General features: G+C 45.3%; 2 protein-coding genes across 2 annotated transcripts; both read left to right on the plus strand.

Annotated features, from left to right (window-relative positions):
• Positions 1 to 1,511: 1,511 nt before the first annotated feature.
• Positions 1,512 to 4,304, plus strand: ZSCAN4 (zinc finger and SCAN domain containing 4). The gene is made up of 3 exons (XM_002829876.5): positions 1,512 to 1,907; positions 3,313 to 3,478; positions 3,565 to 4,304. The coding sequence occupies exons 1-3, from the start codon at positions 1,512 to 1,514 to the stop codon at positions 4,302 to 4,304; spliced, it is 1,302 nt and encodes a 433-aa protein (XP_002829922.1).
• Positions 4,305 to 13,575: 9,271 nt separating this feature from the next.
• ZNF551 (zinc finger protein 551) lies at positions 13,576 to 22,553 on the plus strand. The gene is made up of 3 exons (XM_009233231.4): positions 13,576 to 13,838; positions 16,851 to 16,974; positions 18,071 to 22,553. The coding sequence occupies exons 1-3, from the start codon at positions 13,758 to 13,760 to the stop codon at positions 19,876 to 19,878; spliced, it is 2,013 nt and encodes a 670-aa protein (XP_009231506.2). The 5' UTR covers positions 13,576 to 13,757; the 3' UTR covers positions 19,879 to 22,553.
• The last annotated feature ends 356 nt before the right edge of the window (positions 22,554 to 22,909 follow it).

Genomic DNA, 22,909 nt, shown 5'->3' on the forward strand with positions numbered 1-22,909 from the left:
GTGCAGGTGTCTTTTTTATATAATGATTTCTTTCCTTTTAAGTAGATACCGAGCTGGACCAAATGATAGTTCTATTTTTAGTTCTCTGAGAAATCTCCATACTGTTTTCCATAGAGGTTAACTGATTTGCATCTCCACCAAATTTATTGAATACTCTTTGTAAACAAAACCAAGACTCTATAAATATGTTTGAAATATTTTCTTTCCTTATTTCACTGGTTAGGGAGCAATCCAATGTTTCATAGAGATGATAGCTCAAGCAGAAAACTTTTAACAATAAATTTTGTTGTAATTATTTTGTAAAATATTTTTCACATCAAGTTTTTTTTTTTTTTTTTTTTTAAGAAAGAGTCTCACTCTGTCACCCAGGTAGGAGCTCAGTGGCATGATCCTGGCTCATTGCCGCCCCCACTTCCTGGGTTCAAGGGATTCTCCTGCCTCCACCACTGAAGTAGCTGGGTTTACAGGCACGTGCCACCATACCCAGCTAAGTTTTGTGTGTGTGTGTGTGGCTTTTTTTTTTTTTTTTTTGAGACGGAGTCTTGCTCTGTTGCCCAGGCTGGAGTGCAGTGGCGCGATCTTGGCTCACTGCAATCTCCACCTCCCGGACTCAAGCAATTCTCCCATCTCCGCCCTCTGAGTAGCTGGAACTACAGGTGCACGCCATCATGCCTGGCTGATTTTTGTATTTTTAGTAGAGATGGGGTTTCACCATATTGGTCAGGCTGGTCTCGAAATCCTGACCTCAGGTGATCCACCTGTCTCAGCCTCCCAAAGTGTTGGGATTACAGGCATGAGCCACCACACCCAGCAAGTTTTGTATTTTTAGTAGAGATGGTGCCTCACCATGTTGGCCAGGCTAGTCTCGAACTCCTGACCTCAAGTGATCCGCCCTCCTAGGCCTCCCACAGTTCTGGGATTATAGGAGTGAGCCACTATGCCCAGCCAAGGATATTTCCTAATAGTTTTAGTTTATTAAGTGCCTTTTTCAGGAATAAACATTGGCATTTAAACATTTTAAATGCATTCATTGAAATGATTTTATTACGTTCTTGTATCCATATCCCGTTAACAAAGTAAATTGCATTGATTTTTCAATTTTAACCCAAACTTCCTGCATTTTGGAAAAGAACACCACTTGCGATGTATACATGAGTAGATTTTATTTTCAAATATTTTGTTTTGGATAATTTTAATGTATTTGTAAAATTTTGTTATCAGAAAGTGCTGACCTCAGTAACTAAAGTGGGTAGTGCTTCCTCTTATATGCTCTGGGAGAGTTTATGTTAACTTATAATTATTTCTTTGAATTCATCCATAGAGCCATCTAGGCCTAACTTTTTGGTTGATTTGTCTTTAATTATGCCAGTGATGCAATTAATTACTTATCTCTTTTCTATTTCTAGCTTGCAGTTTTAAAGAATCCACCAACTGTTGAAACAAATCCCTAGAGACACAAGGCAAGAGACTGAATCATCAAAGTAAAGTCTCTCTGAGAATTATTGCTAAGAATGGCTTTAGATCTAAGAACCATATTTCAGTGTGAACCATCCGAGAATAATCTTGGATCAGAAAATTCAGAGTTTCGACAAAGCCAAGGACCTGCTGTTCAGAGAGAAGAAGGGATTTCTGAGTTCTCAAGAATGGTGCTCAATTCATTTCAAGACAGCAATAATTCATATGCAAGGCAGGAATTGCAGAGACTTTATAGGATCTTTCACTCATGGCTGCAACCAGAAAAGCACAGCAAGGATGAAATTATTTCTCTATTAGTCCTGGAGCAGTTTATGATTGGTGGCCACTGCAATGACAAAGCCAGTGTGAAAGAGAAATGGAAATCAAGTGGCAAAAACTTGGAGAGATTCATGGAAGACCTGACTGATGACAGCATAAATCCACCTGCCTTAGTAAGTACAGGGTTCTGACTTCTGGGATGAGAGACAAAGGAAAGTAAGGAATAAATCACAGTCAGTTAGAGTTGTCTGGAAGTTAGAGAAGCTATTGGAGGTCCAGTTATTAGTCAGCTCACACTCTCCCACCATTCTCACAAAGAATAATCTTCAATGTCCTAAGTTCTCAAGAAAAAAAGCAAAAAGGGATATATCTGTTTATTCTGTAGGACATATAGGAGCCAAACATATTGATGTTTGATTAAGTTAATTTTAGTCTGCATAATGGCAGACTCTGAGAAATTGACTTTTTTTTTTTCTGTTGCCCAGGCTGGGGTGCATTGGCATGATCTCAGCTCACTGCAACCTATGCCTCCCAGGCACAAGCCATTCTCATGCCTCAGCCTCCAGAGTAGCTGGGATTACAGGCGTGCTCCACCAAGCCTGGCTAATTTTTGTATTTTTAATAGAGAGGGCGTTTCACCATGTTGGCCAGGCTGGTCTCAAACTCCTGGCCTCAAGTGATCTGCCTGCCTTGGCCTCCCAAAGTGCTAGGATTACAGGTGTGAGACCAGCCTGAAATTGACATTTAAATGAAGACATCAAGGTTGAGGAAGAAATGTCTTGACAGGAGCTGGTTCTTCCGTCAGGGAACCCTAATCAAGAAAGACATTCTAAAGAAGCAATTACAGTAGATCCTTATTCTCAGAGCCCATATTTGCAAAATTGCTAAAATTTATTTGTAAGCTTAAAATAAATACCTGAGGCATCTTCTCCGCCATTTTCAGATATGTGCAGGTGGTAAAATATTTTAGTTACCTTAGGTGCATGTTTCCAGGTGAGGTTGAACAAGGCCACAATCTCGCTTCCTATTTTGGTTCCTACAGTGTAAATAAGTGTCCTTTTCACAGTCTATTTAGTGGCACATTTTTTTTTTTTTGCTTTTTATTGATAACTTTGTTGTTTAAAGTGACACTGAACTAAAATGCTGAAACACTGTCTAGTCTTCCTAAGTGCAGGAAAGTTGCTATGTATTATGGAGATAATACGTGTGTTGGATCCTCTGAGTTCAGAATTAATCAATAATATATATTAAATGGGGTGTCTTTGAACATATACACACATAAAACAAACTCATGTATTGATCAATTGACAAAACTAATGTAGCCAGAAGCTCACAGGAAACTAACCCTGAATTTTTCCTAGGGGAAATGATTCAGTACTTGTAAATTCAATGTCCATGTGACTTTATTAAACATAAGAGCTTGTAGTAACAAGAATAACACCATCAGAGATGGTGGACAAAATATGTGATAGCCAATACTTGAGGGATCTTGTGAGAGCCTGTTAAGGACCACTTTTCCAAAAAGTCTTCTGTTACACAACAGATTCAGATACAACAGTGATCTGGCTTTCTTTACAGGTCCATGTCCACATGCAGGGACAGGAAGCTCTCTTTTCTGAGGATATGCCCTTAAAAGATGTCATTGTTCATCTCACAAAACAAGTGTCTGCCCAAACCCCAAGAGAAGCAAATATGGGGACACCCTCCCAGACTTCCCAAGATACTTCCTTAGAAACAGGAGAAGGTAAGTCAGGTGAATCTGCACAACTGAGGGGTGTTGTATGTGGACCCCTTCTTAAGTACAACTTCATTGAGTGTCTATTTTCACAGGATGTGAAGATGAACAAGATGGCTGCAACAGTTCTTTGAAAACTACTCAAGTAAATGAAAATATTACTAATCAAGGCAATCAAATAGTTTCCCTAATCATCATCCAGGAAGAGAACGGTCCTAGGTCTGAAGAGGGAGGTGTTTCTTCTGACAATCCAAACAACTCAAAAAGAGCAGAGCTAGTCACTGCTAGATCTCAGGAAGGGTCCATAAACGGAATCACTTTTCAAGGTGTCCCTATGGAGATGGGAGCAGGGTGTATCTCTCAGCCAGAGCAGTCCTCCCCTGAGTCTGCCCTTACCCACCAGAGCAATGAGGGAAACTCCACATGTGAGGTACATCAGAAAGGATCCCATGGAGTCCGAAAATCCTACAAATGTGAAGAATGCCCTAAGGTCTTTAAGTATCTCTGTCACTTATTAGCTCACCAGAGAAGACACAGGAATGAGAGGCCATTTGTTTGTCCCGAGTGTCAAAAAGGCTTCTTCCAGATATCAGACCTACGCGTGCATCAGATAATTCACACAGGAAAGAAGCCTTTCACATGCAGCATGTGTGAAAAGTCCTTCAGCCACAAAACCAACCTGCGGTCTCATGAGAGAATCCACACAGGAGAAAAGCCTTATACATGTCCCTTTTGTAAGACAAGCTACCGCCAGTCATCCACATACCACCGCCATATGAGGACTCATGAGAAAATTACCCCGCCAAGTGTTCCCTCCACACCAGAAGCTTCCTAAGCTGCTGGTCTGATAATGTGTATAAATATGTATGCAAGTATGTATATTCCCATAGTATTTATCGACTTAGGATATAAGATATAATTTCCTGATTATGCTTTCAATTTATTGTCTTGCTTCATTAAAATGTAAGGCTAAGGAGAGCGTGGAATTTGTCAGTTTTGTTCACTAAAGTATTCCAAGTGGTTGGGAAAGTGGAACATTTCCAAGAACCAATAAATTTCTGTTGAATAAATGAATGAATCCAAAATGTTGATATCCTTTTTTTAAAAAAAGAGATGGGGCCAGCCGCAGTGTTTCATGCCTGTAATCCTAGCACTTTGGGAGGCCAAGGCGGGCAGATCACCTGAGGTCAGGAGTTCGAGACCAGCCTGGCCAACATGGTGAAACCCTGTGTTTACTAAAAATACAAAAATCAGCAGGGCGTGATGGCGCATGGGGCACTTGTAATCTCATCTACTTGGGAGGCTGAGGCAGGAGAATCGTTTGAACCTGGGAGACGGAGGTTGCCGTGAGCTGAGATCGTGCCATTGCATTCCACCCTGGGCGAGAAGAGCGAAACTCTGTCTCAAAAAATAAAAATAAAAATAAAGAGATGGGGTCTTGCTCTTTCTTTCTTTTCTCTCTCTCTTTTTGTTTTTTTTGGATGGAGTTTGACTCATGTTGCCCAAGCTGGAGTGCAATGGCGCGATCTTGGCTCACCGCAACCTCTGCCTCCCAGGTTCGAGCAATTCTCCTGCCTCAGCCTTCCGAGTAGCTGGGATTACAGATTACAGGCATGCGCCACCACACCCGGCTTATTTTGTATTTTTGGTAGAGGCAGGGTTTCTCCATGTTGGTCAGGCTGGTCTCGAACTCCCGACCTCAGGTGATCCACCTGCCTCAGCCTCCCAAAGTGCTGGGATTACAGGCGTGGGCCACTGCGTCCGGCCGAAGTCTTGTTCTTTCACCTAGGCCACAGTGCAGTGACACCATCATAGGTCACTGCAGCTGCAAACTCCTGGGCTCACAAGATCCTCCCACCTCAGCCTCCCAATTAGCTGGGACTACAGGATCACAACACCACACCTGGCTAATTAAAAAAAAAAATTTGGAAAGACAGGATCTCACTATGTTGCCCAGGCTGGTCTCAAATTATCCTCCCACCATGACATCCTAAAGTGCTGGGATTATAGATGTGAGCCACAATGCCTGTTTTAAAGAATGCCTAGCATTCTTTAAAACTCAGCAATTTGCCCACATTAAAAGGCAATGAGTTCCACCCTGAGGACACAAACACCAGCTCACCATGCTCCAGTGAGGCTTTGCCTGCCTACTCTCCTGTCCTTACACCACACCCTTTAACTATGGTGCAGCCACATGGACCTCAGAATGGGTGGAACAGAGGTGGAAATCTGGAAGCAGGTTTTAGATTATGAAAGCAAACTTTCATATGTAAATGATATTATAATGTTTAAAATTTATGAGAAATTAATAGCTAAGCTTGACCTGAATATGACTGGTGATTGAAAGTTGCAGACTGCTATTTTATCGGCAGATAGTTACCAGAAAAGTCCTTTTTCCCCGTTAATTTCTTACAAGATGATGGAGATGTGAGGAAGAGAAGCTTATTTCTGGAACCAGTTTGAAAGGTCAGTTTGGAGAAAAATAATTCCGGGCAAAGCTGAAATAGCAATGCATACGCGAATCGATTTTTGGGGATACATGTGTGAGTTGGTTTCCACTTAGTAACTGGGGTTCAATCCAACTGAGAAACTAGAAGGTGCCATGTAGAAACGGCCTAAAGGATGGAAGGGGATAATTCTGCAGCGTAAATTATGATGCTTCTCTGATTCCACCGCCTCAGCCTTAGAACAGAGAGCCGTCAGGCTGCTGCGGATAACGCTGCACTGTGCAGAGAAGCCTGTGCATCCATCCTCTTTCCTGGACCGTCTCCGGGTGTTTTGCTGTTGTGAGCATTCTTGCACCTGCTTCTTGGTCCACAGGAAGGAAAATTTTTGTTTGCAAAGATCTGTATGAAGCAGGGGAAACCTTTGCCAAGGTGGTTTTTCAATCTATTACAGCACCACGGGCAAGGTAAAAATTTAATGTCCATGTCTTCTCCAACACTAGATATGGCTACTGCTTTGGTTTTCTTTTCAGACAGGGTCTGGCTCTGTTGCCCAAGCTGGAGTGCAGTGGTGCCATCAGAGCTCACTGCACCATCGGCCTCCTGGCCTCAAGGGATCCTCCCATCTCAGCCTCCCAAATAGCTGGAATTACAGGTAGGCCACTACTGATTTTTATATTTTTTGTAGAGACAGACTCCTGCTATGTTGCCCAGGCTGGTCTCCAACTCCTAGGCTCGAGCAATACACCCGCCAACCCCCCAGCTTCGGCTTCCTGAGCAGCAGAGCCTATATGAGCGAGCCATCCCTCTGAGCCTGAATGCTTTGATTTTAATATTCAAACTCTGAGTACAGTTTATTGGAGTCAGCCGGTAAGATAAGGGGGGTAAGAAAGTTCTTTCTCTCCTCACCCCCTGCATAGAAAATATGTTTGTATTCTGCAGGCTTAATGTGTATCTGACGGTTCTCTCTGACACACCAGCTGCCAGTCTGACTTTACTGGGTGTTTTACGGGTCCTGCATTCACAAATAAACAATAACCCCTCGCCTCCACCCAACGCCTCACATCAGTTATTATTCCCTACTCTGTCAGCGATTACAGCCAGAGTTCACTGATACCCAAGCCCTCCCGCGGCAGACTTTGGGTTAAAGTCCCCGTATGAAAATGTTGGAACAAAGGCTTCCGGGACTTGTAGTCCATTACGCGGCGCCCACTGCTCTCTGGAAGCTGAAGTAGGTGGCGAGTTCTGCGCAGAGGCAGATGGGACCGCCTGATGAGCCGGATTGTGGAGACAAAAGGCGGTGAATGTGAGTCCCCCGACAGGCAGAGGAGGGAAGCTGGGCTGAAACTGAGGGGACAGGTCCGAGTGGAACGCGGGGACCCAGGGCCGCGGTCTCCTGAAATGTCCCTCCGGAGCCAGGCGTTCTAGTGGCCTCTGGGAGATGTAGTCGTCGGCATCCAGCCACGCGTTACCTTCTGGGATCTGGTGTCCGCCAGCACTGCGCAGACTCCTGGACTCCCATGCGGAGCTTCCGTCGAGCTCAGCTGCCTTGGGGCTTCGGAATTCATTCCCGGAGTTTTGTGTATTTGGAATTTCCTCTCTTATCCTAGGAAAGACAGGGCCTCCGTACCGGGGGAAGCAAAAATATCATTGGACTTATCATTACAATTGCCATCCTTTATTCTAGGTGGAACTGGCTTACTCTTTGCAGTAGAGAGTCCACGTTTCTCTTTAGGAGTTTTCTTTCTTTCTTTCTTTTTTAATTTTTTTGAGACGGAGTCTCGCTCTGTCGCCCAGGCTGGAGTGCAGTGGCGTGATCTCGACTCATTGCAAGCTCCACCTCCCGGGTTCACACCATTCTCCTGCCTCAGCCTGCCGAGTAACTGGGACTACAAGTGCTCGCCACCACGCCCAGCCGTTTTGTATTTTTAGTAGAGACGGGGTTTCACCGTGTTAGCCAGGCTGGTCTCGCTCTCCTAACCTTAGGATCTGCCCGCTTCGGCGTCCCAAAGTACTAGGATTACAGGCGTGAGCCACTGCGCCCGGCCGAAGATTTTCTTATTCATTTGTAATCCATGTAATCCACTTCATCCCAGGCCACCTCCACTGTCCTGACAGCCCCTCCCATTGTCACCACCGTGCCCGGCTGAAGATTTTCTTAATCATTTGTAACCAGTGTAATCCACTTCATCCCATGCCGTCTCCACTGTCCTAACAGCTCTTCTCATGTAAATGATACAGGAGGCAAGGAAATGCTGGGTAGAAGAGGGTGGTTCCCTGGCAAAGGCCCCACCCTCAAGCCTGGAAACTCAAGCCCTAAATGAGAACAATTGTCTGTCTTTTCCTGCCCAAATGTCACTTTTTTGGCCTACCTACCCCCCTTTCCTGTGCCCATATAAACCCCAGACCTCAGCTGGCAGAGAGACAAGCAGGCCGAAGTCAAGAGGAGAAGCAGCAACTGAGCTGGATACTAGGAGTAGGCGTGGCTTAACTTCAAATAGCAGGACTCTGGAGAGGAGTCTGGTGGAGATGGCCTGGCTTCAGGCAAAGATCACCTTCTTCCCGCAGCATCCCCTTTCCAGCTCCCCTTCTGCTGAGAGCTACTTCCACCGCTTAATAAAATCTCCACATTCACTATCCTTCAAGTCGGCCTGATGAGATTCTTCCTGGACACCAGGCAACAACCGAGGTACCAAGAGGGCAGGGTGTAAAAGGCTGTCACTCTGACTCTCCACTGAGCTGGCTATCACTTAGCCACCCATGGGAGGCAACTGATAGAAGAATATTGTGTTTTTGGCCGGGCGCGGTGGCTCACGCCTGTAATCCCAGCACTTTGGGAGGCTGTGGCAGGCAGAACATGAGGTCAGGAGTTTGAGACCAGCCTGGCCAACATAATGAAAGCCCGTCTCTACTAAAAATATAAAAATTAATCGGGTGTGGTGGCATGTGCTTGTAGTCCCAGCTACTCAGGAGGCTGAGGCGGGAGAATCACTTGAACCCAGGTGGCGAAGGTTGCAGTAAGCTGAGACCACACCATTGCACTCCAGCCTGGGTGACAGCATGAGACTCTGTCTCAAAAAAACCAACAAAACATTGTTTTTAACACAGGCCCTCTGGGGCTCCAGAGGTTGCAGGCAACCCCTGGATGCTGCTCCAGGCCAGTATAGGGTTCATTCCTGCACCACTCGCCAGGCTCCTGCACCCGCTCACCTGCATCCTACCGCTCTGGCAAGGGGTTTGAGCATGGGGCGCTGAGTAAGCAAGCCACACCCCTGTTATGTCCTGCAAAGGGGTCAAGGGTCAAGGGAACTCTCCCATCTCATAGAGTCACCCCATCTCTATAATTTCATTCTACTTTACTGTCATCAGAACCCTTAGGGTCATCGGACATTCTCCTGCCCATTTATTTAGCAAGGTCTGTCTTGTTGACGGCTCTGTCTTCAACCCTGAAATATGAGCTCCTGTTCCTGTTATGCCGCCTCCAGGAATTCCCATAAGATTTGGTCACCTTGCATCAGACATAGCCGTACACCAGCAGACCTGACTTACCGCATCTGTGACCTTCCTTGCATTATTCCTTTACTCACTACTTTCAGTTAAGCTGTTCTGAAAATGCCACCTTCTTTCCCATTTCCCACTCTCTACCCTTGGACTTCCCTCTGCCTGGAGCATTGTCCCCGGTAACTGCAGAGCCTCCAAAAATATTCTTATTTTGGGGACTCTGCATTGATATTCTCCACCCTCTGGAATGATGTAACCCAAAATGTCCACAAAGCCTGCATCTTTGTCTCTTTCATGTCCCTAAAGTTATTGTCTCAGAGGGACCTCCCCGAGCAAACTATCATAAATTGTAACCATGTTTCCTAATATAATCTCCAAAATCAAATTCCAGACCCTGCAAGATATAGAAGAGGTGAGTTCTGCCAAACACTCAATGAAATAATCAAATACATTCCAAATCTTACAGATAATAGAAAATATCCATTTACTCTATACGCCTAGTATAACTTTATTGTAAAGTTAAATATAAAAAATCTGAGAGATGACATTTAATCACCAAACCCACTCATGAATATAGATGCAACGATCCTATTTGCTAGTAAAATTAACAATGAATAAAGATGTCGTACATCCTGAGTTGATCCCCAGGATGTAAGGATTGTTTATTATTAGAAAATAGAGGCCGGGCACAGTGGCACATGCCTGTAATCCCAGCACTTGGGGAGGCCGAGGTGGGCGGATCACAAGGTCAAGAGATCAAGACCATCCTGGCCAACATGGTGATCACACCATAGCACTCCAGCCTGGGTGACAGAGCAAGACTCTGACTCAAAAAAAAAAAAAAAAAGCCAGGCATGCTGGCTCACGCCTGGAATCCCAGCTCTTTCAGAGGTTAACGCGAGTGGATCACCTGAGGTCGGGAGTTCGAGACCAGCCTGACCAACATGGAGGTTGTAGTGAGCCGGGATTGTGCCACTGCACTCCAGCCTTGCAACAGAGCGAGACTCCGTCTCAAAAAAAGAAAAAAAAAAAAAAGAAAGAAAGAAAAGAAAAGAAATTAATGTAATTTACCATGGTGTGGATTACAAAAGATAATGTATTATTGATAAAAGTAGGAAAATGTCTAAGCAAAATTTAAATCCACTTGTATTAACAAAAGTTACTTTCTTTTTTTTTTTTTGAGACAGAGTCTCCTTCTGTCACCCAGGCTGGAGGGCAGTGGAGACATCTTGGCTCACCGAAACCTCCACCTCCTGGGTTCAAGTGATTCTTCTGCCTCAGCCTCCGAAGTAGCTGGGATTACAGGCATGTGCCACCATGCCCGGCTAATTTTGTATTTTTAGTAGAGACGGGGTTTCTTTCAAACTCCCGACCTCAGGTGATCCACCCACCTCGGCCTCCCAAAGTGCTCGGATTACAAGCATGAGGGACCGTGCCCGGCTTTTTTTTTTTTGAGTCAGAGTCTTGATCTGTCACTCAGGCTGGAGTGCCGTGGTGTGATCTTGGCTCACTGCAACCTCCACTTGGAGGTCCAAAATTAATCATAGACACCAAACCACAGATCCAGAAATCTCAGAGAAGAGGAAGTAGCATAAATACCAAAAACCTACAACTAGGTACGTCATATTCAAACTACAGAAGGCCAAAGATAGAGAAATTCTTGAAAGAAGATGGAGGTGGGGGAGGGCACTTTACCTGCTGAGGAACAAAGATGAGATTTAGAGTAGAATTCTTGTCAGAAACCAGATAATCAAGAAGGGAATGGAGTGAAAGTTCAAAATTTAGAACAAAAAATAAAACCCCACCCTAACATCTATATCCAGCAATGTTATCTTTCAAAGGTGGAGGAGAATAAAGCTTTTCTCACACAAATACTAAAGAATTCATCCCCAAAGGTCCTGTTACAGTGTCCCTGCATTACATGTGAAGCAATCCAGTAGTTATTTGAAGGTCGAATTAGATTAAAGATGTTTAGGCTGGGCACAGTGTCTCATGCCTGTAATCCCAGCACTTTGTCAGGCTGAGGCGGGCAGATCACTTGAGTCCAGGAGTTTGAGACCAGCCTGAGCACCAAGGCAAAACCTCATCTGTACAAAAAATACAAAAAAACAATTAGCTGGGTTTGGCGACATGCATCTGTAATCCCAGCTATTTGGGAGGCTGAGATGAGAGGATCACTTGAGCCTGGAAGGCAGAGGTTGCAGTGAGCTGAGATCAGACCACTGCACTCCAGCCTGGGTGACAGGCTCAAAAAAATTTTTAAAAGATGTTTATTGTAACTTCTAAGGGAGGAATTAATAATTTTTTTTTTTTTTTTGCTGGCAACTTTGATTAATTTAAAAATACAAAAATTAGCTGGGCATGGTGGTGCATGTTTGTAACCCCAGCTACTCGGGAGGCTGAGGCAGGAGAATCGCTTGAACCCGGGAGGCAGAGGTTGCAGTGAGCTCAGATCGCGCCACTGCACTCCACCCTGGGCAACAGAGCAAGACACTGTCTCAAGAAAAAAAAAAAAAAAAGCCCAGGCACAGTGGCTCACCTGAGGTCAGGAGTTCAAGACCAGCCTGGCGAACATGGTAAAACCCTCTCTCTACTGAAAATACAGAAATTAGCCGGGCATGGTGGCTGGCGCCTGTAGTCCCAGCTACTTGGGAGGCTGAGGCAGAAGAATTGCTTGAACCCAGGAGGTGGAAGTTGTGGTGAGCCGAGATCAAGCCATTGTACTCTAGCCTGGGCGACAGAGTGAGACTCCGTCTGGAAGAAAAAAAAAAAAAAAAAGAACTGATAAACAAATTCACCTGTGTAGCTGAATTCAAAGTCAACATGCAAAAGTCAACATGTAAAACTCATATGCCTTTCCATACACTAACAATGAAAAATCTGAAAAGGAAATTAAGAAAACAATAACATTTACAATAGTAATGTATATGGTCAAATGATCTCAACAAGGCTACCAAGACCACTCAATGGGGAAACGACGATCTTTTCAGCAAATGATGCTGGGAAAACTAAATATTCACATGCTAAGGAATGAAGGTGAACCCTTACCTAACACCAAAAACACAAATGAACTCAAAATGGACTAAAAACCTAAACATAAGACCCAAAACTATAAAACACTTAAAAGAAAATATAGGGTGAAAGTTTTATGACATTGAATTTGGCCATAATTTCTTGGATTTGACACCAAACACATGTGACAAAAGAAAAATAGACCAATTAGACTTCATGAAAATTAAAACTTTAGTATATCAAACAATAACAAAGTGAAAGAGAAACCTATTTAATAAGAACAAAATACAGGTTGAACATCCCTGAGCCAAAAATCTAAAATCCAAAATGCTCCAAAATCCAAATTTTTTTTTTTTTTGGAGATGGAGTCTCCCCCTGTCGCCCAGGCTGGAGTGCAATGGCGCAATCTCGACTCACTGCAACCTCTGCCTCCCAGGTTCAAACGATTCTCCTGCCTCAGCCTCCCAAGTACTGGGATTACAGGCGCTCGCCACCATGCCCGGCTAATTTTTGTATTTTTAGTAGAGACAGGGTTTCACCATGTTGGCCAGACTGGTCTCGAACTCCTGACCGCGTGATCCACCCACCTCGGCCTCTCAAAGTGCAGGGATTACAGGCGTGAACCACTGCGCCCGGCCCGCCCGACTAATTTTTGTATTTTTAGTAGAGATGGGGTTTCGCCATGTTGGCCAGCCTGGTCTTGAACTCCTGACCTCAGGTGATACGCCCGCCTCGGCCTTCTAAAGTGCTGGGATTACAGGCGTGAGCCACTGCGGCCAACCCCCTGAAATAAAATTTTTTTGCCTCTAAGGGCACCCTGAGCTTCGTGGAGTCTGAAATAATGTCTCTAAACACTTAAGTGATCAGTTACGGAAAACACTTCCCAGAAATCTGGGAAAAGCCCCTTTAATAAGGGGTAAATACCTCCTTCTCCCCTAGAGGCCGAAGTAGCCATTTCCCTGCACAGGGCACAGCACTTCAGAATACAAGTTCGCAGAGGTCAAAGCAGTGGATACACTCCGAAGAGCTCTGTGGCGTTTTGGAAACTACATTATCCAGAGTGCAGAGCGCTAAACGGCGGCGGAGTTGAGCCAATGACAGCCCAGGATAGGGGCACTTCCGCGCATGCGCAGTGCGACGGGCCGGAACTTCCGGCGTCCTCCTCGTGGCGGTCATTTTGGCCTGTCTCCTGTCTGTCTACCCCGCCAGTCTCTGCAGCGGAGGTCGCGACTGAGGGACGGGACAGAGAAGGCGCGAAAGTGGGCCAGAGGTTCTGCGACGCCACCTCGAGTGAGCTGTGCCAGGCCCAGGATAGGGACTGTTGTGTTCGAATGCCCGCCCCGGTCGGCCGCCGTTCCCCGCCTAGTCCACGGAGCTCAATGGCGGCAGTCGCGCTGAGGGACTCGGCTCAGGTGAGTTGTGCGTCCTCCGGGGTCTCGCCTACCCTCCCCCAGCAGAAGCCCTAAGGCCCAGTGAGGGATGCCTGCTCACAGCCCTGCAGCCCAGGCCCCAGTGCCCTGGACAAGAAGGCGCTTGTGGATGGGACCCGTTTTTGACGCCCAATGTGTACGGAAATGTGACGGGCGGGGGACTGGCGCGTGCAGAACTTGGAGCTGCAACTAAGCTGGGGGGGATTCAGGAGCTTGGGGTCCATCTCGGGTCTGCAGGAACATAGAGTGAGGCAGAGTTGCACCTGAGAAATTTGACCATTCTGAGGACACTGGCAGCCTTTGAGATTTGTGAACAGATAGGGACACTGGGCTAGGATTTCCTAAAGCTATCCAAAAGTTGCTCAGGGGAAGAACAGGTTGAAGAGAGGTAATAGTAGTTAGGCATAGGAAGACTGAGTTCTTGTCCAAGCTCACGCAGCTGGTGAAGTCAGCACTGAGGACTGAGGTGCGGAGATAATGCAGCCAGCCCAGGCCACCTGACTCCAAAACTGGACCAGGGTCATTGGGCGACCTGAGCCTCGCCACTCGTCTAGCCTTGGGCCCTGAGACTTTGAGCAAATACAAAGCCCAGAGTCTTAAGTCCAGGTTAGATTATATGAAGCTGTTGGCAGCCGGGCGAAAGGAGATGTAGAAGGTTGTCCAAGGCAAAGTTACCAGTATATGCTAAGTTTGGAGAGGAGGCTGAGATTGTTCAGGAACCTACAATTATTTTCTTCTCATGCGAACAAGGAGCAATGTGGTAGAAGTCAGACCCGGAATGGTTCCCTGAGAAGTTGAGTTGTCCATTCGTTACTTAATAGTAACAGTGGGAGGTTTGGAGTGGAAGAGGGAGGTGATCTGGTTCAGGTCTTATTAGGCTCCCTGTGGCTGCAGCATGGGAAGCCGACTGAAGGATGAGGTGGGGAGACCTGGGAGGAGACTACTGGGATAGGCCAGGTGAATGTGATAGTAACTGGGCCAAAATGGTGGCTGTGAAGATGGGAGAAGCAGTTGGATTCTGGATTCATTTTTTAAGTAGGGCTGCCTGAATTTTTAGTTTTGAGAATGAGAGTGGAGTCAGGGATGACTCAAAGGTTTTATTTTGGCAGTTAGAAGTGTGGAAGCTCCATCAGCTAAGATGGGGAAGTCCATAGTAGGAGTAGTTTTCATTTGGGATATCAGAAGTTTTATTTTTGACCTGCTACGAGTATGAGAGCTTTCAGAGAATGGTTCATAGGCTGCTGGAACTGTAGGTCGGGAACAGTGAGGAGAGATTCAGAATGGAGGCTTTTCCAAAAGGTAGTGGACAATCTGTGGGCCGGGGTGGATCTGTGGATCACATTTAGTAGAGGGGAAGTCTGCTCACAATGATAATAACAGTTGTCAAGGAAGGGGAGGGGAAGGTCAAGGACTGGTCTCCTGCGTGAGCCCCGGTTGTGTGAGGTGTTGCAACACAGGTCTTGGACAGAAGTGTTCATGGTGAGGGTCTTACAGAGATTATGATCTAGCATGTGGCCAAGGCTTCTCAGGGGTGAGTAGACATGAGATGAATGTAGAGGCATAGGAGTTAGACAGGATGATGCTAGGACTGGTGCGTATTCACCTCTCTGCAGACTCACCAGGGTTTTATATTAACTCTTGGTGGGATCTGGGAAGTTTCATTCAGGCTGTCACGTTATCTTAGGGGCATAATTGGCCATCTGTGGGACTCAATGGGCCCGGGGTAGAGAGCCACTGGGGTTGGACCTTGAATTAGTGGTAGTTGGAGAGAGGAAGGCTGTGACTGGTGGGGGGACAGCAATCACAGCCTAGAAGTGGAAGAGGCCTTGGTTATCTGAGATCCACAGGTGATTCTTGATGGGTGAGGTTGAAGCAAGGAATAGTCAGGTAGAAAGGCCTTCATGGTATGACTTGAGGCTGCCCCTAACTTTAGGCACAGTTAGAGATCTGGGATAGTACTGAACCATATTTGAATTTGCCAACCACTCTCTGGGCCCCATGTGCTGAGTAACCAGTTGGGAGGCCAAGTTGACGCTCATGGTATGAGGCAGGGAGTAAGCTGTGGCTGTGGGAGTGACACTGTGAGAGAGGTGTGGTAGAGTGGTGTGCACGTGGAGACAAGAATGTGAAGTGGTGGCTCCTTGGCATTGACACAAGGGTGAAGTATGAACCAAGACCCTTGGTTGTGTTAGGGAGCCGTGGTCTGTTGTCTTCCAGGAGAGTTTCCTTACAAGAGTGTATGGTTCCTTGCATGGCAGGCTGAGAGCTTAGATACTTGCCCACCTGCCTGTTGTTGCTGTGGGAGAACACAATGACCAATGGGACCATAAGGAGAGAGGGGGCATCAGTGTCACCAGGCCCTGTTGTATTCTTTCAAATGAGAAGATGGAGAGGAGGATGAACAGGGTATAGATGCAGCAGGGATGAATTTGGGGTCCTAGGAGAGGTACTGATAATGGAATGAACTGTCCCAATCATGGAAAAGCTGTGTGACCTTTGAGGTTGTGGCTGTGGGAATGCAGCTGTGTGAGACAGGTGTGGGTCAAAGAGTGATGTACATGAGAAGAGAGAGAATAAACTGAGGGCCATATGGGTGAACTGGAGTCAGAGGGGTAAAGGATAAGCCCATGTTAGTTGTGTCTTGGAAGATCAATCTTGGGGACTTCAAGGGTATTGCCTGACAAGACAAACGTCAGATCACTCACACCCTGTCTATGGCCAGTTCTCTCTCTAGCTGGTGTTTGTGAGTAACGAGAAGTATAGCCTACTTGCCAAGCCCAGAGCTTAGATAGCATCTATCTGTTCACAGGCCTGTTGTTGCTATTCGAGGACTCAGTATCAGTGGAACTGTGGGGAGAGAGTAGGCATCGGTGGCACTGTGGCTGGTTATCTCCGCTGAGGTGGGCAATAGGGTGACCCGGGGATGGATGTTGGGGGCAAGAGGATAATGAACTCCTGGTCTGATCATGGATTGAACTATTCCTGCTGTGACAGGGTATGACCTTTGAGGATGTGGCCATTTATTTCTCCCAAGAAGAGTGGGAGCTCCTTGATGAGTCTCAGAGGTTCCTGTACTGCGATGTGATGCTGGAGAACTTTGCACATGTAACATCCCTGGGTAAGGTCCTAGCATCCCTCCCAGTGTCTGCTTTTCTTTTTGACCCCAGAGTTACCTCTGTCTCAGGAGTCTTACTGTCAGCCTAGTGGATCTTATTTTTCTTGTCTTCTCCCTGTCAGGATGACTGTGTACAGATTCTTGGTACCTTGTGGCCCAGTTTCTGCCCTTTTCCTCTAGCTGCCATTTCCTTATGTCCACCTATATCAGAAATTGCAGGCATTGTCATAGTTACTACTTACATGAACTATGGAGCTCTTTTTACAAGACTCTCCTTTGAGTGTTTTTTGTGAGTGCTGGTCACTCCCTTGTTCTCTCTTTCCTTAAGACTTACATCATTCATGTGTTATGTGGTAGCACAATGAGGGCTGCAGGGAGAGCCCTAGTTGCTTCACAGAGTGAACAAAGCAAGATGGTCTCAGAGGAGGCCTGGCCCCAGTGAGTGGCAGCTGGGGAAGGGCATGACATCATGGTTGTATTACAATCATATCAGGAACCTGTGATGTGTCCAGCAGCATTTTGGTGCAAGTGCCACTGGCCATACCTCGTTTCTACTTCTACTTCCCTATACAATACTGTGCCGAATTGTTGTTTCATCTGTCACTTCCAGCGTTTGGCTACCTCCACCCTCGTGGTCTCAGTGTGTCACTTGTTCCTCTCCACAGCTCACTTCTTTTCAGTGTTCTTCAGTCTTGACTCACTGTGTTGTGAGGTATGCACAACAGCCTCAAATAGTCCTCCTTGATCACCAGCTACCAAGTTTCAATTGGATTTTCCTAGGACTGGACAACAGCAGTCTTCTGCACAGCACATACATCACTAGCTGACAAAGCCCTGCTGAGGGCTTTGGCAGAGAGTGAGTTGGAGACCCTTCTTCTCCTCCTGTGCTATACCTCATCCTTGTGTCCTTTGCATGATGAGATGACATCTCTAAAATCTTAAAAAGCCCAGTTCTTCAAACCAGCCTATTCCTCCCCAGTTCCGTTGTTCTCAGAACAGTTCCATGCACTCAGTTATTGTGTCTCACACATTTTTGTGATACATCTTTCCCCTTCCATGAAAGTCGGCATGCGTTTCATCAGCATTTCTCTGCTTTCAGGTTATTGCCATGGAACGGAGAATGAGGCGATAGCTTCTGAGCAGAGTGTATCTATACAGGTCAGGACTTCTAAGGGCAATACACTCACCCAGAAAACTCACCTCAGTGAGATTAAGATGTGTGTCCCAGTCTTGAAAGACATTTTGCCTGTGGCTGAGCACCAAACCACATCCCCTGTGCAAAAGTCATACTTGAGTAGCACAAGCATGAGAGGCTTCTGCTTCAGTGCTGACCTTCACCAGCATCAAAAGCATTACAATGAAAAAGAGCCCTGGAAAAGGAAGGTGAATGAGGCTACATTTGTGACCGGCTGCAGATTCCATGTGTTGAATTATTTCACCTGTGGGGAGGACTTCCCAGCCTCCATGGACCTACTCCAACACAAAGCCACTCCCAGTGGTGAGGAGCCACACAGTAGCAGCAGCAAGCATATACAGGCATTTTTCAATGCAAAAAGTTATTACAAGTGGGGTGAATACAGAAAAGCTTTAAGCCACAAACACACACTTGTTCAGCATCAGAGTGTCTGCTCTGAAGAAGGGCTTTATGAGTGTAGCAAATGTGAGAAAGCCTTCACCTGCAAGAACACACTTGTTCAGCACCAGCAAATTCACACTGGACAAAAGACGTTTGAGTGTAGTGAATGTGAGGAATCCTTTAGCAAAAAGTGCCACCTAATCTTACACAAGATAATTCACACTGGAGAAAGGCCTTATGAATGCATTGATCGTGAGAAAGCCTTTATTCATAAGTCTGAATTCATTCACCACCAGAGACGTCACACTGGAGGAGTGCGTCATGAGTGTGTTGAATGTAGGAAAACCTTTAGCTACAAATCTAACCTCATTGAACACCAGAGAGTTCACACTGGAGAAAGGCCTTATGAATGTGGCGAGTGCGGGAAATCCTTTAGACAAAGCTCTAGCCTTTTTCGACACCAGAGAGTTCACTCTGGAGAAAGGCCTTATCAGTGCTGTGAATGTGGGAAATCCTTCAGACAAATCTTCAATCTCATTCGACATAGAAGAGTTCACACTGGAGAAATGCCTTATCAGTGCAGTGATTGTGGGAAATCTTTTAGCTGCAAATCGGAACTCATTCAACACCAGAGAATTCACAGTGGAGAAAGACCTTATGAGTGCAGAGAATGTGGGAAATCCTTTAGACAATTCTCTAACCTCATTCGACACCGCAGCATTCACACTGGTGATAGGCCTTATGAGTGCAGTGAATGTGAGAAATCCTTTAGCCGCAAATTTATCCTGATTCAACACCAAAGAGTTCACACTGGAGAAAGACCTTATGAATGCAGTGAATGTGGAAAATCCTTTACCCGCAAATCTGACCTCATTCAACACCGGAGAATTCATACTGGCACAAGACCTTATGAGTGCAGCGAATGCGGCAAATCTTTTAGACAGCGCTCTGGCCTCATTCAGCACCGGAGACTTCATACTGGAGAAAGGCCTTATGAATGTAGTGAATGTGGAAAGTCTTTTAGCCAAAGTGCTAGCCTCATTCAACACCAGAGAGTTCACACTGGAGAAAGGCCTTATGAATGTAGTGAATGTGGGAAATCCTTTAGCCAGAGCTCTAGCCTCATTCAACACCAGAGAGGTCACACTGGAGAAAGACCTTATGAGTGCAGTCAATGTGGGAAGCCCTTTACCCACAAATCAGACCTTATTCAGCACCAAAGAGTTCACACTGGAGAAAGGCCTTATGAATGCAGTGAATGTGGGAAATCCTTTAGCCGCAAATCTAACCTCATTCGACATCGGAGAGTTCACACTGAAGAAAGGCCTTAAATGTGAAGAGACTGTGGTAGCCATCTTTGTAAATTTAAACTTTGAGCATCCACAGTGGGGTATTCTTCATAAGTTTCAGGTATGTGGGAAGCTCGGAGGGAGTTCATTGTAATTTCTAATCTGCCGAGGCCTATAGCCTGATTTATGTCACTGCCAATTTCTGAGGCTGAAGCCATTTCACATTTCACCCCTACCACCTGGCAGGTGCACACCATGAGCATGAGTCACTTCCCCACAGTGCTCAGAGAAGCAAACCTCTGTACTCTCCCATTTGCTTGGGGAAATTATTAATAGCCCAAGCATGTAGGGGGTCTTCATGTCTTTTCTCTGACTTTAGAGTATAGACCTGACCCAGCTGTGGTCCAGAGAATCTGAGTTGTGCTGTCAGCTTTCTAAGAAGGATTACCTTTTTAAGGAACATTGTCGGTCTCACATGTTGCTTGTAATGAATTTTTCCATTCTGATTCACCAGCCTGGAAACTGCTTGGTGCACATTGCTCTAATTTATAATGTTTTTATAAAGGTTTTAAAAAAATTTATGCACCTTTAATCTTGCATGTTCTATTCATTGCATAGAATGACTTGTAAGCAGAATAGTGATGTCAGCATGAAGGGGTGAAGAGATTTTGTGGAGATCTCAAACTTTCTGTACTCAGAAGGGACAATGTGATGGCAGAAGACAGCTCTTTGTTCTGTATTGGTCTAATTGGCCTGCTGCCCAAGGCCTCAAAGTAAAGACTGCCAGGCTTTGTGTTCCTGTACTGTGGCCTGGTGCCATCTTTGTCAGGTCAGAGGTCACCATGAAAAGGAGACAGTTGTGACAATCCCCAGTGCTTCTGTGAACGTGAATTTTGTTCAGTTGTCCACAAGAGATCCACATAATTCCTAGCACTGGTGAGGGGAATCTGTTTCCCAGGTCCTGCAAGGGAGCCATGTGCCATGGCATATAAGTCAGTGTACGCTGGTGCCATTTGTTGTCAGACTATAGGTGTAGAGGTGAAATTACAGGTGCAACTGTAATTGGGACAGAAACTCCAGGTAAATGGGGAGTGGAGAAGACTGCAGTAAATTAGATGGAATGACTCTTCTAAAGTTCATCTACAAATTTTCCAGTGAATATAGTTGTGTAGGATCAGTGCATACAGAAATTCTCAGGATCTTCTGTTTACTATCGCTGAGATCATTATCAGAAAATAGTCTGGCCGGGCATGGTGTAATCCTAACACTTTGGGAGGCCAAGGCGGGTGGATTGCCCAAGCTCAGGAGTTCAAGACCAGCCTGGGCAACATGGTGAAACCCCATGTCTACTAAAATACAAAAAATTAGCCAGGCGTGGCAGCATGCGCCTGTAGTCCCAGCCACTTGGGAGGCTGAGGCAGGAGAATTGCTTGAACCCAGAAGGCGGAAGTTGCAGTGAGCTGAGATTGCACCACTGCACTCCAGCCCAGGCGACAGAGTGAGACTCCGTCTCCAAAAAAAAAAAGAAAATAGTCTATAAAGGTTTTGTGGCTCCTTGTATCCTGTCTGGGCTGTTCACCTCAAGGCCATTGCTATGCAGGTAGGAGAACAAGAATAGAGAGAAGGATCTTCTGCAGTCCAGGGATGTGGCTTTTGTGACTCAGCCAACATTCCTATTAATTCAGGTGGCAACAGCCTTCATTGCTTGCCAAAATTTGCTACCCCTGAGGCAAGGTTGCCTCTCTCAGGGCATGAGGAGAGAGAGAGATGGTGAAGTCCATATCAGGTTGCCACCCTGATTTAAAAAAAAAAAAAAGGAACATCTAGGCTCTTAATTTTGAGCCACTTTTTAAAGCTTTTTGAAGGTCTAATTTGTATAACTGACATGCAACAAAGTACACATATCCAAAGTGTACAGTTTGGTAAAGCCATGAAACCATCATCACAACCATAAAAATGAATTTATGTGTCACCCATATATTTACCTTGTATCCTTTTATTATCTTTCTCCCTTCCCCAGCTCTTCCGGTTCAACTGATTTCCTTTAGTTTGCATTTTCTGGAATTTTTACTGAGATACATACACACACACACACACACACACACACATATATATGTACGCATATACATATACGCATATACGTATACGCATATATATGCATATGTGTATATGTGTATATATATATACTTGTTTTCTTCATGCTGTATAATTATTTTGGGATTCAAAAATGATGAATCTTTGTATTGCTGAGTATTATGCTGTTCTATGGATAAGTCAGTGTTTATCCATGTGTTTAGGGACATTTATATTATTTATAGATTTTTGTATATTACAAATAAAGCTGTTGTAAATACTTGAATTCATTTCTTTATAGGGATATGTGTTTTATTTTCCTTGTGTTAATAACTCAAACTGTAATGTCTTAGTTACAATGTAGGTGAATGTTTAACATTTTAAGAAATGCCAAATTTGATCTAAATGGATGTTCTATTGTAGTCCCACCAAGGGTGTATGAGAGTCCCAGTTCCTTTACATCCCTGCCAGTGCTTCATGTGGCTACTCTTTTTTATTTTAGCTCTTTGAATGTATGAATAGTGGTATCTCACTGTGGTTTTCATTGCATTTCCCTAAAACTTGATGATATTGAGCATTTTTTAATGTTTTTATTTGCCACCTGTGTAACTTCTTCGGTAAAATTAAATTTTCTTTTAAAAATTCCTCACCACCCATTCCAGAATTTGCATGTATGTGTGTGTGTGTGCGTGCACGTGTGTGCGAACAGAGGGGGTCTCCCAGGCTAGTCTTTTAACTCCTGGCCTTAAGCATTTTTCCTACTCTCCAGCCCCAGCCGTGGCCAATTTGTTTTTTCTTTTTTTTTTTTTTTTTTTTTTTGAGACAAGAGTCTCGCTCTGTCACCCAGGCTGGAGTGCAGTGGTGTAATCTCGGCTCACTGCAAGCTCTGCCTCCCAGGTTCAAATGATTCTCCTGCCTCAGCCTCCCGAGTAGCTGGGACTACAGGTGCCCACCACCATGCCCAGCTAATTTTTACGTTTTTAGTAGAAACAGAGTTTCA

This window comes from Pongo abelii, chromosome 20 (assembly GCF_028885655.2).
Source record: "Pongo abelii isolate AG06213 chromosome 20, NHGRI_mPonAbe1-v2.0_pri, whole genome shotgun sequence".
In the NCBI taxonomy this organism is placed as follows: Eukaryota; Metazoa; Chordata; class Mammalia; order Primates; family Hominidae; genus Pongo; species Pongo abelii.

Excerpts from the sequence above, each read along its gene's own strand:
- ZSCAN4 (XM_002829876.5), top strand. The coding sequence starts at position 1,512 with ATGGCTTTAGATCTAAGAACCATATTTCAGTGTGAACCATCCGAGAAT. Across the intron at positions 1,908-3,312 it reads GCATAAATCCACCTGCCTTA|GTCCATGTCCACATGCAGGG; the intron begins GTAAGTACAGGG and ends CTTTCTTTACAG. Across the intron at positions 3,479-3,564 it reads TTCCTTAGAAACAGGAGAAG|GATGTGAAGATGAACAAGAT; the intron begins GTAAGTCAGGTG and ends CTATTTTCACAG.
- ZNF551 (XM_009233231.4), top strand. The coding sequence starts at position 13,758 with ATGCCCGCCCCGGTCGGCCGCCGTTCCCCGCCTAGTCCACGGAGCTCA. Across the intron at positions 13,839-16,850 it reads CGCTGAGGGACTCGGCTCAG|GGTATGACCTTTGAGGATGT; the intron begins GTGAGTTGTGCG and ends CTGCTGTGACAG. Across the intron at positions 16,975-18,070 it reads TGCACATGTAACATCCCTGG|GTTATTGCCATGGAACGGAG; the intron begins GTAAGGTCCTAG and ends CTCTGCTTTCAG.